This window comes from Taurulus bubalis (assembly GCF_910589615.1).
Source record: "Taurulus bubalis genome assembly, chromosome: 12".
Taxonomy (NCBI): domain Eukaryota; kingdom Metazoa; phylum Chordata; class Actinopteri; order Perciformes; family Cottidae; genus Taurulus; species Taurulus bubalis.
Window position 1 is genome coordinate 24540004 of NC_136600.1, and position 20723 is coordinate 24560726.

Sequence of the window (20723 nt, forward strand, 5' to 3'; positions counted from 1 at the left end):
CATTCACGAATCCAAATCATAGCACAATATGTGGACATTCTCTAACCCAAATCATACCTCAATATGTGAACATTCTCTAACCCAAATCATAGCACAATATGTGGACATTCTCTCTGCAAAGGTTGACTTTGATAAAGTGAAGAAGAACAAAGTTAGAGAGGATTTAGTTCAGAGAACATTCAGACGAGGACTCCAAAATTTCCATTGGGGCACATTTGCGCAAATCTGTAACATTTGAATTTTCTCATGTACCAAACTATATATTTCACTTGTATATTACTAATGGTGTTCAATACAACCATATACAGCAGTTTTGGGCTCTTTCTTTTCATAAAACAAGCTATGATTTACACTTTTATAAAACAATCGCTCAGTCTGCCCCCGCCTGGTTTTGAATTGGTTAAAGTGACTTAAATGTACCTGTTTTTTAAATAGTCTTCTAGTGCAGAAAACTAGGTGTTAAGAGTGAGTCGATGATGTCACATAGTGTTGCACTTGTTCGTGCACCCTGAGCCACAACACAACGCCTCGCTCTCACAAAAACACAAGCAATGCCGGTGCAACGCAATGGTGTTGGCGATCTCACCCACCTGTCATGCCCGGAGGGGTTTTCAAGAACTTCCCGTTGAAATTTTGAATCACCACGTCGCACTTCTCTGTCGACTCCATCCTGACAGAGAGAGACAGACAGAGTCGGCACGTGAGGACAATCAGCTTAATGTCACCGTTCAACATGCAGAAAGATCAAATATACCCTGTGTGGACACGTGTGTGCAGAGTTGTCCATCAATACAACATTAAATGCCTGCCCGCTGTGCTTGTTTGTCTGTGCACGCCTGAGCAAAATGCCTGAGGTGAGCCTGTGCATGTGTGTGGGTTTGTGTATCTGTGTGTATGTGTGTGTGTGTGTGTTTTCTATGGGGTTTCCTCTCCTTTGTCTGGGTTTAAAAGCTCCATTCAGTCTGATCTGTTGTGTGTCATGTCCTCTTTGTCTGCCCCCATTCAGCTCTGCTCACCCAATCACAGCTCAATGACTAATTGCCTGCTTGGCAAGCAAAAACCAGTGTGTGTGTGTGTGTGTGTGTGTGTGTGTGTGTGTGTGTGTGTGTGTGTGTGTGTGTGTGTGTGTGAGAGAGAAAATGGTGCTGTGGGAGAGAGACTGTGTGTGTGTTTGTGGTATGTGAGCATGCATGTCTTGGGTTTTCTACGTAGCCGGTGAGCCTGAATGGACTGCATGTTAATCACTGGCACGCTCCACGGTGTAACTGAGAAGACCACACACACACACACACACACACACACACACACACACACACACACACACACACACACACTCAAAGAGGAGGGTGAAGGGGCCACGGGTACAGGAATGTGTAGTTGTGTGATTACAGCTAAACTTGCTTTGCTTGTGAAAGGCAGGGAGTCAACTCAGGGTTATGTACACTGAAAAAACATGAATGGGAAATATAGTGATAACTATCAATGTGTATTATGTTGAGTTTGATAAGTAATTATAGATCACTTAGCAACAGACTATATTTACACACATCTGGATGTGACTGACAATGAGCATGTAAGATTAGTTTTTCATCATTGAAATTGGGAAATGTTAAATCAGTTCCTGATGCACACTTTGCAGCAGTTTTCATAATATTAATAAATTATTTTCAAAATATGTAACCGTTATTAATAACTCAATTATGAATCATACTCCCAAAAATTAGAATTAGAAAAATGATAGTACTCAGCTTCCGCAATAAGACATCATTAAATATAAGTAAGATAATTTAACTTTAGATTAAATTTAGGACGACACCTAATTAAAAATGTGATATTAATCAATCAGATCTCAGGATTGCTTTGGAGTTCTTCTCATGATGCACAGGGACTTAATATTTCATATACACACAAATCAAATGATCAAGTTCTTTATATATGAAGTATTTATACAACTAACTACATAACTAAAGTGATCAAATAAACAAAATGTAAGGAATTAACCACAAGTAAATAATAAATAGGACTACATGTGACTGTGTAGAATCAGTGACTCGCATCATTGATTACTGTCTATCAATTAAATCTGTCGAAACTTATAGTTCAAAAGATTTATGCACCGTTCATCAGTGGAAGATTGCGAAGCGATTTTTATATTCGTTCTAATTTAAATTGAATTTCGCTCTTTCGGTATACGTTATCGATCCGTTCCCATGAATATTTATATCTCAATTTATTTTGGCCGAGAAATATAGATATTGTTTTCACCTGACGGCTCTGATGGGCAGGTGGGAGGTTAAACTGGTACCGAACTGTTTGATATAATCCACGGAATAAACTGATCAATTACAGATTGAATTTTAGAATTAAAATTGTTGTTTATTCCCAATTGGAAATTGGAAACGTAGGGTAATTAAACCTCATAAGCTCAGCTTTCACAAAGGTCTTGTAGTTCATGAAGTGGTGAAGATTGACCCCAAGTCTTAAGTTAAGTTAAGAGTGAAGTTATTATTGTATTTATTGACTTTTAGTCTCATCATCTTTCCGTGGATGCTAGCTAGCTAGCTACACTGAACCGCTAACGCTTTGGTAAATGAAAGCTTTCCTGCCAGGCATAAGCAGCAGCGACAGCTTGTGTGAGTGTGCTTTTCTTACCGAGCAAAGCCGACTCCTCTGCTCAGGCCGTTGGCGTCCCTCAGTATCCGCGTGGAGATGACGTGGCCGAAGGGCTTCAGCATGTTCTCCAGCTCCTGCTCGTCCATGGAGAGCGGCAGGTTGGAGATGTAGAGGTTGGTGGGGTCCTGCTCCTGTTGCTGTTGGGAGAGACAGTGGCAACAGTGATCAGCACTTCCATTGACTTCTCACGGAACAAAGTTTCAAAGTCTAATCAGTCTTGAAAATGTTCTTTGCAACCTTAAAAAAAATCACTGGGTCCTCAAAATAGACACTTTTATACTATTTATTCTTACAATCAAAACTGTCTCATACACAGAGAAATGTACTGTGAGGCTGAACGGTACACAGATGTCGTCGCTTCCTTTAAAATGCTCAAACTGAAACTGAATTGTAAGTGCTGTGCATGAAAGGTTTAAGGCGGTGCCGTTCAAGTCCATTTCCATATTTATGACTGAATATCCCTCTCCGAAATATCTGTGAATTTAACTCTGGCGGCAAACTCTCCTCAAAAGAGGAATAAACGTTTTACTGAAAAGGCAGCACAGTTGCCTCACTCACACACACACACACACACACACACACACACACACACACACACACACACACACACACACACACACACACACACAGAACCCCTGAAGCAATGAGTAGACCCCCCCTAGGATTCATAGGTGTTAACTGAGTTGCATTCCACATTTCCAAGGCAATGAGGGAACTTCCTTCTAATGCGCCTCTCAGTTAGTAAGACTGTTATACTTCAATTATTTTTGTTCAGTTTAGCAGCACTCCATTGAAATGATCCTCCGCAGGAGACCAAAGCCTGTGTGTGCATGTGTGACTAGAGTGCTGGTGAATTAAAAAAGGGATGGATGCCGGAGAGGGTGTGATGGAGTGAGCTCCATTTAGCTATAGAGACCGTCGGAAAGGAAGAGAGACGGAGAGAGAGAGAGAAGGGGGTGTAGTGCACACGTCTTGTATAAATCCTCCCTAAACTATTTGGATACCCAGAATGCCTCTGTAAACGCTGCTGCGATGTCAAGTTGAGGGCTGTGTTGGCTTTATATCTCCTTTATGTCTTTATGTATCAATTACGGCCTTGGTAATAACTTTGCGAATCTTGACGGTCGGGTACAACTTAAAATTGTAATTCGCAACACATTATATTACGATCAGTGCCCAGACGTGCCGGGAAAGTCTCCAACACGTGATATCAGATGGATCTTCAAGTCGAACAGTGTCTCACATATTTTATTTTCTTCTCATCTCATGTGCACAAACCCAAGCAGGGTTTTCTTGAGCGAAAAGATGCCATATGCGGCTCATTGTGAGCATACAAATATCTTTTGTCCACGGAGGCTTTTCTCTTCGTATGCACCAGACAGAGCCGTTTGATTTTAACAGTGCGAGTTCCAAATCTGTCCGACTGTGACCGAAGCCATCTATGTAATCGGTGACTCAGGATAAGCGGAGAAGCTGCAGAGAAGAAGTCTGAAATATTGCACTTTCCTCCTGTGAGTCTGAATATCTCTCCCCCGTCAGCAGGGATTTCCCTTTGGCAGAGTGTCCGAGACACCGAGTGGCACAGTTGTCTTCCCACACAGGACGGCTAGCTTTGAAGGTAATCTCTGACACTGGAGCGCATGCTTGAGCGGGATGCATTTATTCAAGCAGCAACATCAAAGGCCTAGAGGCATGTGTAACAGCTGTGTCATTGATCCTACAGCGTTACGTCACGCCTTTTACCATTTAGTCTGTCTTAAAACAACTGCCAGGTGCCCATGTGAACATCCAGAGAGGTTTTGCTGGCTGTATCCATCCCTCCTGTTCAAACTGGCAATCCAATTCTTAACCAATCGCCCCCTGGGAGGGGGGGGACTGAGCGATTGTTATATGAAACTGTAAATCAGAGCCCAAAACTGCTGTATTTGGATGTATTGAACACCATAAGTAATATACAAGTGAAATATATGGTTTGGTACATGAGAAAATTCAAATAGCATTCAAATAGCCCAAATGGGCCCGAATGCCTCACCTGGATGTTCTCTGTACTAAACCCTCTCTAACTTTGTTCTGCAGAGAGAATGTTCACATATTGAGCTATGATTTGGGTTAGAGAATGTTCACATATTGAGTTATGATTTGGGTTAGAGAATGTTCACATATTGAGCTATGATTTGGGTTAGAGAATGTTCACATATTGTGTTATGATTTGGGTTAGAGAATGTTCACATATTGTGCTATGATTTGGGTTAGAGAATGTTCACATATTGAGTTATGATTTGGGTTAGAGAATGTTCACATATTGAGCTATGATTTGGGTTAGAGAATGTTCACATATTGAGTTATGATTTGGGTTAGAGAATGTTCACATATTGAGTTATGATTTGGGTTAGAGAATGTTCACATATTGAGTTATGATTTGGGTTAGAGAATGTTCACATATTGTGCTATGATTTGGGTTAGAGAATGTTCACATATTGTGTTATGATTTGGGTTAGAGAATGTTCACATATTGTGCTATGATTTGGGTTAGAGAATGTTCACATGTTGTGTTATGATTTGGGTTAGAGAATGTTCACATATTGAGTTATGATTTGGGTTAGAGAATGTTCACATATTGTGCTATGATTTGGGTTAGAGAATGTTCACATATTGTGTTATGATTTGGGTTAGAGTTGGACCTTACAGCTGCATCATTTCAAAGAAATAATCATCCTGAAAGTGATTTTTTTCTAGGCGGACCTGAAACCTTTTCATTTTTTTCTGTGTGTCATCTTCATTTACTCTTAACCAGTAACATCTGAACATCTGAACTAAATCTCACATGTGTACCTTTTATTATAACAACAACATTATTCAAATAGCCCTAGTAGTTGCAGAGATACTCCCTTTTTAGTTTGGGTATGTCATTTTCAAGCAGAGGCCTAAAAATAAGTGGGTTTTTAAAAGTTAAGGATTCCTTCTTAATGGATTTATGGCAACTATTCTTTCAGGCAGCTAACTCTATTTATCAAATGGTTGAAAGCATGGTGTGTGACTTTCTCATTATCATCATAACATACAGACATATATCTCACTACACTGGGAGTTTTCTGTTTATGGAATCAAGATATATTCTGGTTAGCGATGGCCCCGAACAAGTCCTCATGGGGATGTGTTTACAGCGAGTGACAAACGGCACCGCAGTGGTTAGATTCAGTGTCATTGTGCTATGCAAGATAAGAAATAATGGCTTAATAAGGCCTTTGTTGGAAAACTGGAAAATGTATATATACTCAGTAGCTGTGAGAACCTTTTACAATAATAAAAAGAGAACTTTAAGGCTCTAAAAAAATGTGAATACCCAAGAGAAGATTCAGCAGTGAAACACTGCCTAAAGCTAATAAGTCTAATGCTCACGAAGGTACCATTGTTACAGGAACTCAGTGGAGAAATCACTGAAGAAACTAAAACACATCCATCGCCATGTCGCTGTGCAAAGTTGCAGGTCTCTGAGTTTCTGTCTTTCAAACAAATTAGCTCCAGAGCACACCTGAAGCTCTACACCTGAAGCTCTACTCCTGAAGCTCTACTCCTGAAGCTCTACACCTGAAGCTCCACTCCTGAAGCTATACACCTGAAGCTATACTCATGAAGCTCTACACCTGAAGCTATACACCTGAAGCTCTACTCATGAAGCTCTACACCTGAAGCTCTACACCTGAAGCTCCACACCTGAAGCTCTACTCATGAAGCTCTACTCCTGAAGCTCTACTCCTGAAGCTCTACACCTGAAGCTATACACCTGAAGCTCTACTCATGAAGCTCTACACCTGAAGCTCTACACCTGAAGCTCCACACCTGAAGCTCTACTCATGAAGCTCTACTCCTGAAGCTCTACTCCTGAAGCTATACACCTGAAGCTCTACTCATGAAGCTCTACTCCTGAAGCTCTACACCTGAAGCTCCACACCTGAAGCTATACACCTGAAGCTCTACTCATGAAGCTCTACTCATGAAGCTCTACTCCTGAAGCTCTACACCTGAAGCTCCACACCTGAAGCTATACACCTGAAGCTCTACTCCTGAAGCTCTACACCTGAAGCTCCACACCTGAAGCTATACACCTGAAGCTCTACACCTGAAGCTCTACTCCTGAAGCTCCACACCTGAAGCTATACACCTGAAGCTCTACTCCTGAAGCTCTACACCTAAAGCTCTAGTCCTGAAGCTCTACACCTGAAGCTCTACACCTGAAGCTCTACTCCTGAAGCTCCACTCCTGAAGCTCCACTCCTGAAGCTCTACACCTGAAGCTCTACTCCTGAAGCTATACACCTGAAGCTATACACCTGAAGCTCTACTCCTGAAGCTCTACTCCTGAAGCTATACACCTGAAGCTCTACACCTAAAGCTCTACTCCTGAAGCTACACACATGAAGCTCTACTCCTGAAGCTCTACTCCTGAAGCTATACACCTGAAGCTATACACCTGAAGCTCTACACCTGAAGCTCTACTCCTGAAGCTATACACCTGAAGCTCTACTCCTGAAGCTCTACTCCTGAAGCTATACACCTGAAGCTATACACCTGAAGCTCTACTCCTGAAGCTCTACTCCTGAAGCTCTACTCCTGAAGCTCTACTCTTGAAGCTCTAGCAAGCCACGAAACAGAATAAGCGGTAAAACAGAAGATTTCCTTTATATCCCTGTGGTCAACGGGGGTTGCAAGCTAATTGCCTCTACAGCAATATGTTTTGCATAAAGTCTCACAGAGGTTTTCCCAAGTTCAGCAAAAAAAGTGGCTCAGCTGACTGCAGATCTGACGCAACCCTAACCCTAACCCCACAACCTCTCCTCCAGCTGCTGACTGAACCCATAGTTCTCCTTTGATCAATCCGGGGATATCAAGGGTGAGATGGGTACAAACCCAACAGGGACGGGTTGTTGAAATCACATTGCACTTGGCTACAGCGTCTCCAGACACCGTTGGCTGTAAAACCATTCATTTGCACAAGGACTTCTGGGACATGGACTGAAGTGCTTTGGAGCGCCCACATGTGAATGAACTCTGTTTGACTTTGCTCAAAGTTGCCGTTTGCTCAAAGTTACTTCTCAGGGATCTCTCACTCTGCATGTCGCAAATGACTCACCGCACTCTCAGTGTCCCATTACTCCCTCTTTGTCTCTCCCCCTCTCTCTCTCTCTCTCTCTCTCTCTCCCTCACAGTAACATCTGTCATGAGCTGGAAACAGCTTCACACCAACTGTGCCTCTCCCTGACTGTGCAGCCTGCCTGCCAGCCAGTCAGCTTGTGTTTTCAGCCCCATTAAACCTCATTGCTGCATCATTATAGCAGGTCCGCACCTCTTATCATGCCACCTCGCCCTGCAATGCAACAACACCTGCTGAAGAGCTAGAGGGCAAAGAGAGGGCAAAGCCATGGTCACATGAATACCTGTGCAAAACGCCGGCTGGGTCTGTACAGTAGACGGATGGGTACGAGGCGAGACGGGACTTGAACGTCACACTTCTTTGCATCTCAGAAACAAATGACAACGTCACAGGATCCCAGACCCCGAACGGGAATGAGCAGGGTTTGAATATGGATGGATGGAAAGATGAGGATAAATTAAGGGAAGACAGCTTTGAAAACAACTCGCAAGAGCACTTCCATGAAGAGACCGTATGTGATTAGGGAAATGAGACTTTCTATTCATTACATGTTGACTCCTTCCTCTTACCTTTTAAGCTTGTCTTCGCTCAATCCTGCTCATTTCCTCTATTAATCCATGCATTCTTCCTTCTCATTTGCCCCCCTTCTGCCACCATCCTTACCTTCCTCCTTCTGTCATTTCCCCCCTTTCTTATTCACCCTTCCTCTTCCTCAGATTATAAACTAATCTCCTATAATGGTAGCTTTGCTGTCTGAATTCCTAATTAATATTTAAAGAGCAGCATTTCCCTCCTTCTTTTCCCTCTTCCCTATCTTTCATTTCCCCTTTTCTCATCATCTTTAGTCTCTACTTCCACTCATCCCTCACCTTCCCTTTTCCGCATTTCTGCCTTCCTCCATCTTCCTCTTCCTCAAGCCAAGATCTAATCTTTCATAATGATTGTCTGGGTGTCTAAACGCTCTCTAACGGCGTGATCAATACTTAATGAACATAACATAAATACTTTATGAACCCTAAACCCTGAAATCCCCGGGGTTTCATTAGCCATGCAAGATATACACATTTCTCCATCTTCATGATGACTGCAGGCTCAGTGAAACCAACACTGGATACGGATTACCTCAACATGCAGTCTCTGGTCAGTGCAGACGGTGTTACTGTTGGCTGCTAACGTGCACGTGTTTGTGGGTTTATATTAGATAGGGTGATTGAAAGAGTCCCAATTTATAACTTTTTTCATCATATCGAGTGCCCTACGAAGCGGGAAGAGTGTCTCTAATTCATGTTTTCGCAGTCATTATTGCAGTTTGTATTTGAAAGTTGGTTAATCCTCCTCATACAACCAGAAAATGGAACATTTTTCTTTACTGCATCCATGTCTTTGCTCTGTACTGACACCCAAAACCATCAGCAGCCGCAACGCTCCATCATGCAGACAATGTGTGAGCTGGGTAGGAGCTACAGAGACACTTTAAACTCGATTATTCTCAGTATTAAGGACTATTTAAACACTCTACCTTGCTAGTACTGGGTTGTACTTTTGTCTTGTTTTTGAGTCCAGTGTTGGTGCATTGACGTAAACGTATGCTAAGCTGCTGTCTTGGTAAAGACCACCTTTGAAAAGAGAGCGCTGCACGGCTCCACTGTCCCTGTCGGCTTTATCTACCAACATGTGTAATACAATGGAGACGTATCTAATATGATTAAAGCTGCAGAAAGATTGCTGCATGTTTCAGCCACTGCAATGCAAGTGAAGAGATCCCAAAGCTCGTGGATGGATATGCTGCATCTCAAGAAGGGCCATGGCTGGTTATTTGGTGTGTGGTGAATATCTCAAAGAGGTTTGGCTCTTATATGCAAAACATTCAAAACTTCAACTTCCAAGAAATACATTTTCAAGCAGAACTATAGGAAACACCAGGATTCATCAGCGCACATTGTGAATTACACACCAGGTTTTTTTTCTGCGCTAAATTGGCTACAGCACTAATTTACCTCCGGCTAACGTAAAGATCGAGCTGATGCTCAAGCATCATCAAAACTGGGGTTAGAGGCTTTTCAAGCGATGACATACTTCGGAAGCAGAAAAGCTGTTTTCCACTCTGTGGCTCTCTGGTGGCTGCGAAGCGGAAAAAGAAACCCAGACTATTCAAAGAAACGGCATCACACTTGACTAAGTGAGAGACTGACTAGGTTTCAATGTTTAATTCAATTTCATGACGGGCAGAACATTTCTCCTCCCTCTGGGTTCCCACACTGCCTGCGTCTTCACCCTCTGCATGACTCATTTAAAGCAATAAGAGAGGCCTTTCTAGATATTGGGGACTACACACACACACACACACACACACACACACACACACACACACAGTTATTACTCAATTCACCCACTTATTTGCATGTTTGCTTCTCCTCCTCTTCAGTCCTAAATCATTTATTTTTTATTTTTTACATTGCTCTCTTCATTAGTTTCATTTTAACACGGCTTCTTCCCTTCTCATATCTTTCTCTTTTCTTTCCCCTCACACCGTCTCTACACTGTGGATTAAAGGGACGGTAATTCATCAGAGCGTCTAGTGCAAGTCAGTGCTGCTTGTCTGCCAGCCGTCCAAAGCTGGAATCAATCACCCGGACCTAAGACACTGAAGCAATCAGAGAGGGAAAACTAGAGGAGGGAGAAAGGCTGGAGGTGGATGTGTAGAGAGGTAGAAGAACCCTGGGCGTATAAAATAAACATAGACTGAACGTGGAATGCCTCACGAGCGTCAATTTCCCTCGGGTGTGATTTAAAGGAAAACACTAGATGGATAGACGCCCAGATAGACTAAACAACATTCTGGCACCATTGTAATGTTTCATCTTCGTTTCATCTCATTCTTCAGACGGACCACACAAACATAACTTATGAGTGTAAGCCTGATTCCTACCAGCTGAGCACAAGTGGTTTCACTTCCCGTGGTTATTTGGTTGTTGTTACTTCTTTATGGACTTTTTTTTTTTCCGACAAAATCCCAAATGTAGCATTAAGACTCTTTGAAATAAAAAAAAATGCTGTTTCTTATCTTGTGGGGATCAAAGCATAAACAGGCCTGTGATCCGTTTTGGGGTTTGAGATTACAATTTGAGTTGACTGGTAAAATGTCTGAGCGCCCACTGTGGGAAGCCAGCTGATAAAAATGCATTTTTGAACAGCAATGCTATGAAATATGAAACACACACTTATGAACACGGACACAGAAAGAGACCAGCATCTAATCACGCCGTGACACTGCTATAATAACTGTACAAAAAAAACCCATGTACAAGGATTACACTCACATAAACAGGCATGATGCCTTAAAAACATACTCAGTGTGTACACACACACACACACACACACACACACACACACACACACACACACACATCCCTCTCTTTCTTCTCTCTCTCTCCTGTAGTACTGCATGCTGTAATCAGGGCTAATGGGACTCAGCTGTTGGTCAGTCTAATTACCTGGAATGCAGACGGATGATCATGGAGGCTCACACACACACACACACACACATGTTTTCTCAAAGTCAGGAATTCTCGTAATAAAGCGCCTGGCAGAGAAAAGCATGTTGTTAAATTTTCACAAAACCGCTCTGGTCTTTATTTCTTGTTTTTTTTTATTATTAATAATTGTTGTTTTCTAAACAAATAATGTTTCATTAGTGACCAACCTCCTTAAGAAAGTGAGGCGGAGGGGTTTTAAAACAGTCACACAGAGGAAAATAACCTTGAGTCCAAATTAAAAATAATTGATATTAAGAGATACTTTTTAAAAGCACTTTTAGCGGCACAGCTTTGATAGAGCAGCATGCCAAGGGCTCTAAGATATCTACAAAGTGTACTGCAAAGTGATAAAGAACTGGAACCTTGTGGAGTCCAGATGGGGCTGATTGAAATGAGGTCCCAAACAACACAGACTCAGGATAATATTGCATCCCATCCAACAGATCCAATTTGAAGAAAAGAAAAGAAAAACATTGACTAGACTTGAATGTTCATGAAAAAAAAAATGTTCAAAACAAATCTCTTACGTCTGATAAATGTGTCTCGGTGTCATTCGAGGCCTCGTCAGCCTGATGGCGTGTTGTCTGTTGAAAAGAGAGCAGGCTTCAGGGAAATCCTCACTGCACATGATTAATGGAGGCCTGAAGTCGTCTCTGACTCTGCAGGTCCACACACCCTGATGATGCTTTAAGGAGAGAGTTGTGTGTGTGTGTGTGTGTGTGTGTGTGTGTGTGTGTGTGTGTGTGTGTGTGTGTGTGTGTGTGTGTGTGTGTGTGTGTGTGTGTGTGTGTGTGTGTGTGTGTGTGTGTGTGTGTGTGTCATCACTGTGAGGCCTGAGTTCAGAAGCAGTCATTATCGACGGCGGCTACACATACACACAGGCATTCAAACAGCCATTAAAAAAACCATATACACAGCCGTAAACAGAGGCGTCACACTGGGTTGAGATAATCAAGGCAGGAGGAAGAGAAGCGTGAACGAATGGAAATTAAATAGATAAGAAAAGGAGGTGAGGAAGAGAAGGGAATGATAAACAGAGCGGAAATATTAAATCATCAAATGTAACTACATACAGTTGTGCAGCATATATCAATCTAGTTTAACTATTCCCTAGTTAAAGCCAACTTTATGCAGCAATGAAAATAATAAGAATAATATAATAAGGTTAATTGTAGTTGTAATGGAAGTAAATGAAAGGGGACCCGAGGAAGTTAAAAGAAGGCTGTCATGTAAAATAACGTTTTAAAAGTGGATAGTGATCTGGCTGAGAAGGGAGTTCATCATTTGGTTATTAATAAGTGAGTTGTCGGGTTGATTGTTCGTCCAGGAGGCTCATGATGTGCTGCAGCTAGAAACTAACATATTGCAGTATCTTGACCATGCATCCATTAAATATCCACTAAACTGATTTGAACATGTATTGATGGTCAGTGAGGAGACCAAATAATCTGTATAATATGCATTTTTTGCAATTTTGAATAAAAAAAACTAACATTTTCAGAAAAAGATTATAGTTAAATGTTTTCCAGAAGATAAACAACCATATTGTGTGTTACATTGACTAATCGGTGGCGAGGTTTTAGGTCCATACAAAGTGCGGTATCATCAGCATAGAACAACACTTTCATGAGGCCCAGAGATATAGAAAATAAAAGAAGACCTCACATGTATCCTTGGGGAACACCACATGTAAGTAAAGCTTTTTTAAATAGAAGGGTCAATGTAGTTGACCTGATTTAAACTGAAAAATTGCCCACTGACGTTTCTCACATTTTTGGGTCCATTTTGCTTAAATGGTTGTTTAAACTTCTTATTTTCTCTAATACAATCAAAATCATGTGTTTTTTTACATTAATTCAATAATGTTGACATCCTATTTTTTTGGTTGCAGCTACAATAATTGATTCAAGCGTGACTTGGATCTTTTCATCCGTCTGTAGCTTCTGGCTAAAGTCACCATTTTGCACCGTGATGTTTTATCTGCTTTATTTGAAGGTATCTTGGAAATGAGAGGGATGTTGGTCGAGAGAGAGACTCGAACCCTGTAATCCTGGGTGCACGTCCTACTCTAAAAGTTTGAAAGCAAGTTAAGCTTTGGTCTTAAAACTACTCACATACTACCTCCTCTATTTCCTCTTTCTCTCTTCTCCGTTCACCAAATTGCTCCTTGATTGCCTGTCTGTATCAAAGCATTTCATTAGAGAAATGCAATAAACCAGAAGGCCTGCCGGATTGCTGTATTATCATTGAGGAAGCACTTTCTCGGATAAGAAAAGAGAAAATTAATAATGAGAAGTTTTTTAGACAAACTTATTGAATGCAAGTTTTCTTTTTTTTCCCGGCTTCTTTTTCCCCTGCTAATGGCACGTAGCTTGTCCTCAGACAATGTATTGGGAAATGAAGTTCAGAGCCACAGCCACAGAGAAAACAAATTAAAGGGAAACTGCAAAATTAAAAAAAGAAAGTTGTCGTTAAGTGCAGGGGAGGAGTATAGGCTTGTGCTCTCGGCACTGCAGTGATTAAAACACAAAGCGCTGGCTCACACACAAGACTCACACTGGCTCAGAGAGAAGAAAGAGCCATGTGATTCTGACCAAAGTCGGTGTTCCTATTGTGTCATTATAAGTATACATGCATGGGGAAACGCTGTTTGAAAATTCTAGTCTATTTCCAGATTCAAAGTCCATCCCAGTTTTGGTGATGACTGAAGAAATGCAACCAAAGCATCTGTTGTTTCCTGCCTTTGAACATTTGTGGAAAACGGTTCCAAACAAAAGTCAATGCTCGAGTCTAAATGATTGGCTTTAAGGCAAAGGTTGTATATGTATTCTCACCTGCAGTAAAAGTCTAAAAATGAGACCGTCACATCATCCAAGGGCATATCACACTTATCGCACTTATAAAAGTTACACAAGCCGGTTGACTGGCTGCATAGTAGTGAGTTAAGGTGTCCATGTCCACCCACACCTTCAGCTAGCCTCGGCTGTGAAGTCCAGGAGGAGAGAAAGACCGGCTTACACTTCAATAAATGACCTTCTTCATCCACTCGACTGTCACGTTGCAATGCAGCCTTCCAGGTCAAGTGTGTGTGAATACGTGTGAATTCATTTGTGTGTTAAGATGGCAAGTCCGACATGTCCAGAGTGCAATCAAAATAAAGGTTATTTCATCTCTCATGTGTTATTCAATCTTTCCAAATGGCTCTCGACATGGTCTGAATGAAGGTCGTGGAGATAACCTTTGAAGTTGTATTGTTCTTGCTCCTCCTGTTTCTTCTTTGTCATTGTAAACACATCCCGTTGCAGGGATTTGTCAGGCTTAACAATGTATTGATTCAACAACAGCAGCTACATGTATTTTGTTGATTTTCACACGGTGTAATATGAGTGACTGAGCAGCAGAGTCATGGGTTCGTGTGCATGTTGTGTGTTTTGCACTCTCCACCTGGCACTATTTCAGCCTGATCGATGCCTTTGTCCCACAGACCCAAAGCCGGAAAGCCGTGGCCTGTTGCCATGGTTATCTCTATTTGAAACCGGAGGGATTAACCTCCAGGGGGACGAGAGGAGAGTGGGAGACGGAGAGAGAGAAAGTGTGAGCGAGAGCAGCGATACAAGAGGGAAAAACAACTGCTGGGGAGAAGAATATGATGATAGAAGTAGATAAAGGAGAGGAGAGGGATAAAGAACAGAGAGATACATAGATGGACATAAATATAGAGACATATGATATAGGGGCTAAAAGGAAAGGAAACATGCATCCACAGAACTTGAGCAATATAACTACCACCACACACAAAAACAGTTATGTGACTGACTTCATTCACCTCAACTGTGTCGCCAACTTTGCTCGCTTCTTAAATAAATGAAGCTTTGCTTTGGATCGGCTAGCTTTGCTTTGGCCGTACAGAAATCACTGGGCTGGATTTCAAAAACCAAATATTGGGATTCTCTCATTGAGATGTGGCTTTTCCCGATGGCCGCCGTTACGCTTTGCTATGACAAAAAAAACAACAACGAAATGCAGCCGCTGCATCCTTAACTCTGAGCCGGGCGAAGGATCCTCTTCATCGAACGCCGCCTGGTTGAAGAACAGTCTCCGCGCTGCAGACGGCGCATTCAAAGCAACATGTAGCATTGTGTAGGGGGATTCATTTAATGTGCTGGCAGAGAATGAAAGCATGTAAACTGCACCAGTATTTCATCAGAAGGTGGCTTTTTGAAGATACAAGTTCTTGTAGCTTGTGTTGCCGTGCAGCTCAGATGTGAGAGCAGAGATTTCTTTATTTTCCCTCCGTCTCTTAGATGTTGGGACGAGGGCGCAGTGGGGCCAGCTGACAGCTTGTGGACCAAGGTTATTTACTTTTAGAAAGGGAAAACCAGCCTGAGTCAGCACATACTAAAGGGCAGCCACACACACACACACACACACACACAAACACGCTCATGCAAAGACACGTGAACATGCACCAGCATCGCCGTCAAACTGTTTCATCTCCGGTAAGTGTTCTCACACACACACACACACACACACACACACACACGGCCAAGAGGTTAAGTAGGCCCATTGCTGTAACGCCATTGAGAAAACAGCAGCCTAATTACCATCACATCCCCCATGGCACGTCATGACAGCACACTCACATTCATCTTTTCATTGACCTGGACGGACCACATCCTCCCCTCTGACGAAGCCGTTAGGCTCTAACAAGGTTCTTAAACCAACTGAATTGAGCATCTTTAGTGTCCTCCTGAGACAAAGCCTCGTTAAAGCTCCGCCACACGAGCACCCAGCACAAACCGGCCTTTGCTCCATTTGGGCTCCCGGCTGTGCAATAACCCCAAATTTACTTATATAAGATCTGATATTAAAAAAACTAACCATTCTACCAATTAATAACGACCTTATCGTCAACACACACGCACGCACAAGGAGAAGAGAAGCAGCGATTACACATGATTTACTATAATAGCATGCGAGCATAGACCCGAGCATCTCGATATTTAACATTCATAAGAGCAGCCAGGATATTTTTTTATTCACTCGCTGGACCATGGCAGCGAATGTCCAATTTGCCCTCTGTAGTCAGAATGCGAATGTTCCTGAAAATAGTCAATTGCATCTTCTAAACTCAAGCCAGACTCTATTATTTTAATATTTAGCTGTAACATGAAGGCAAACCTGCAGAAGTGCATATGCAGTATATACATATACTGCATATGCAGTCTTGGTTTTTAACTGCACAACAGATCACATATCCGTCAATGCATCTTTATCGGTCTTCAAGTAATGCGTTTGTGTTCGGTAAGCCAGAACACGGACATAAATAAACTGACATTAAATGTATCAGAGTATTTATTAGCATGCATGTATTTCTGCACACCTGAGCCTAGGAAGCACTCTTGTGCTAAAGAGACTTTGTAAGTACAATGTTCTGCAACGCAATCATTTCATTATTTTGATTTATAAGCCTGGTAGGTTGATAGTTCTACAAGTCTTTGTGGAACTAGGGAAGTTTAACTGATCCAAAAATGATGAATCAGAATGAAAGTCCTTTTGATATTAACTTACAGCCTTCATAATTTATGGCTTAACATGCTTTTACTTTGTTCAGAGCAAGCTGGTACAATCTGAACTCCAATCTATCTGAACGAACTTAAATGATCAGTTCAACCTTACTGTGCACAGTTTTCATTAGAATATATATATATATATATATATATATATATATATATATATATATATATATATATATATATATATATATATATATACACAGTCAGGGCCATAAGTATTTGGACTGTGATACAATTATTCTAATTTTGCCTATTTGCACGACTGCAATATTTTCATTTTCGGAGGTTCAGAAGTAATTGGACAAACTGACATGCAAGTGAATATAATGATCATGTTGAATACTTGGAGGAGAATCCTTTGCAGTCATCAACACCCCCAAAGTCACCCCGCTGAGTTTCCTCCCTTCAGATGCTTTGCAGGCCTTTACTGTCTCCTTCAGTCGCTGCTTGTCTGTGGGTCTTTCTGCCTTCACTTTTATCTGAAGGAAATGAAAAGCATCTCTCACTTGGGTTGAGATCAGAAGACTTGGCCATTGGTCACAGTATGTTTTGGGTCATTATCCATCTGCACTGAGAAGCGCCGTCCAATCAGTTTTGCAGCTTTAAGCTGAATCTGACCCTAAACACCTCAGAACTCGTCCTGCTACTTCTACCAGCCGTGATGTCAATGAGCTGAAACCCATCAGACGTATTCAGATGTTTTCTGGTCTGCACCTTGTTGTAAACCTTCATGAAGGCATCTCTTGATTATAGACTTTGACAAAGACACGCCTCCCTCCTCCAGAGTGCTCTTGACCTCAGTGTTCATGTTGTGAAGGTTTTCCTTCACCAAGGACATACTTCTACTACATCTATACTTCACATGTCTTCTATGATCTTCTGGGCCTTTTAGTGTTGCTGAGCTTGCCTGTACATTCCTTCTTTTTAGGAATGTACCAAACGGTTGATTTGGTACAATCCTAATGTTTCTGCTATCTGCCTGATAAGTTTGTGTAGTTTGTCAGCCTGTTAATGGCCTCCTTCACTTGCATTGACACCCCTTTGATCCTCATGCTGAGCGTTCCCTGGACCCGCTCCCAAATGCAAAAAGTGTTAGGGACGACTGAGAGATGACCCTTTGTTCAAATCACCAATCACGGCTAGGAGGTTAGCATAAATGCTACAATAACATATGTTACTAACAGAGGAGAGTATTTTCACTGAAAAATGAGGCTACTCTCTTTGGAAGAGATGTTTTCGCTCATCTCACACGGCTTCGGGAAGACTTTGATTGACAGATGGTTCATCCAATCACCTGCAGAGCATTTTGTTTGAAGGTGCGTGCCCTTTTCCAAACTTCTCAGATGGTTCTGTGTAAACCATCTGGCGAGTCAGGTTCCAGCCTAACCCTGGTTGGATGTAACAGCACACGATTCTGCATCTATTTTGGAGAACAGTGTGGCAGAACACAGGGGTAAAGATATATTTAAACCTTTGTTTTTTTCTGGAACCGCAGATCCTTTACCACTGAATTCTAAAGGTTTTATCTTGAATTTTAAGCTGCAAAGTTCCGCTTTGCACGTACACATGCAAATCCTTCATCTGAGTAAATGTTAAAAGGAGCGGTGTCATGATGCCTGGAGCGTCCCTGTGTAGATGGACAAGACCACTGACCCTGAGGAACTCAGCGGAGCAACGTTTCATGAGGAAAGGGTGGAAAGAAAACGAAAGAGAAGAAAACAAAGAAAAAATAAGGTGGAGTAGACGGACTGATAGACACGGCGGAGAGAAAAAGCCTCATTGGGTTTCAGTGGGCATGTGCAGACGCAGACGTACTAAAAGGTTACAGCATTTGATTTGTGATATTCTACTCTGAGAGCTCTCTCTTTCTCTCTTTCTCTCTCTCTCCCCCCGTCTGTCTAGAGGAGCAGTTTGGCTACTGCTGTCCACAAAGTTTGATCGATGGCTGAATTATGCCATCGGATTGTGAATCTAGCCGACTCTGCTGTCTGCCCAATGATGAACAACAAACATGCCCGGCCACTAATAACAATGAGAGATGTGGGGACCAGACAGCCAATCAGAAGATAGACTTAATGGTGTCCCGTGGACGAGGGACATTTCAGTCAGCCGCTCCTACTACCATTTATACCCTTCATTCATATGTATTCCACAGTGCGTGTGGGACACACTCTTTTCTTCATCACCCCCCTCACACAGGTTTTTTCTAGCCTTTTATTTCCGTCTGTACTTCCTCCTTGATCACTCTGCATTCCTCCCTCTCAGAGTTCAAGCTGCCCACTCCATATTCACTCCATCTCTCTCTCCTCATCCTCCCTCAGTACAGTTTGGGCTTCCCACACCCTCCCTCCATCAATCTCTGTGTGCACCCTCCCTCGCTCCAGCAGCCCACTCAAAGGCTAATTCCACAGAGGGAAAGAATGTGAGGAGAGGCGTTTTATAGTGTTTTCCAGTTATCTCCGTCCTTATAGAGCTGTTCTCTACCCAGCTCCATCAAACCGAGCACCACCCCCACTCTCCAGCTGCCTACTCTATTCCTCCTCTGTTCGTGGCAATATTTCCCTCATTCCTCTTTGTTTTCCATCCTCTCTAGGGTACTGCTGGGGTGACACTGAATCTGAAGGGTTTCAATCCTAAATGAGACATTCACCGGTTGAAAAAAGAAAGAAAAACCCTCACTATAACATAATGATGCCCCTTAGAAGCTCATTATCTAATGTTCTACTAAGATAGATAGATAGATAGATAGATAGATAGATAGATAGATAGATAGATAGATAGATAGATATACAGGGTTCTTACGGTCATGGAAAACCTGGAAAAGTCATGGAATTTTAAAATGGTTATTTCCAGGCCTGCAAAAGTCCTCGAAAAAAAAAGAAATCCCAAAAAATGTTGAAAAGTCATGTAAATGTGTTACATTTATGTCGTTCATTCACGCTGAGTTTGAAATAATTAATATGCTTTTAAAAGAAAGACGCTCAAAATATAAGCAGGCATACATACAGGCATCTATATAAATGTTTATTCTTTTAATCAAACTATTGTCTCATTCATTTGTGTCATTTAAGGTTTACTGTATGCTTTGTATTCTCATTGTTAGTTTAAATACTACATTTACTCACTTTTTACTGTTTACACCCAGATTTCACTAAATGTTTGTCATGGAAATTTGGTTTAAAGTCATGGAAAAGCATTGGTCAAAAAGAACCCTGCATACATATATATATATATATATATATATATATATATATATATATATATATATATATATATATATATATAGATAGATAGATAGATAGATAGATAGATACCACATTTGTTTATCTACCATTAATTTACTCTGGGTGTATTTGTGCTCGTGTTGGGAAAACACTTTGGTTTAAATTCATCATTTCACACATTATGTTGTGTTGCTATTAGCAGAGTAATTCGGCATGCGGTAGAAATGTTTTGTTTATGTTCACGACTGCGTAAACAACATCATATTTTGTCTCATAATTAACTGCGTTGACTATGTGTACTTATATTGTGTGTGTATATGACCTCATGTCATGACATCACGGCCCCCTGCTGCCGTACTTCTTCTATTCTGGAGCCCCAAACCATATTTTCATATTCTCTCTTTAAAAAAAAAAATAGAACGTTCTTCATAAAGCAGCAGAGATTCCTAAAAGTCTGAAAACATTACGTTTTCAAAGCTCTTCTCTCAAATATAAAATTCTGCTTCGGAGCTCTTGGGATGATTTCTTCCCGAGTGCAGCGCTCACCACTTAACCACCAGAGT

General features: G+C 41.6%; 1 protein-coding gene across 1 annotated transcript in view; it reads right to left on the minus strand.

Moving 5' to 3' along the window:
• LOC306744794 (RNA-binding motif, single-stranded-interacting protein 3-like) overlaps positions 1-20723 on the minus strand; it is a 105242-nt gene that overhangs the window by 26074 nt on the left and 58445 nt on the right. The window contains exons 5-6 of the mRNA XM_079227481.1: positions 2653-2810; positions 591-670 (exon numbers count right to left, since the gene is read on the minus strand). Coding sequence (XP_079083607.1) covers positions 591-670; positions 2653-2810 — 238 coding nt within the window. The remainder of the gene's footprint in view (positions 1-590; positions 671-2652; positions 2811-20723) is intronic.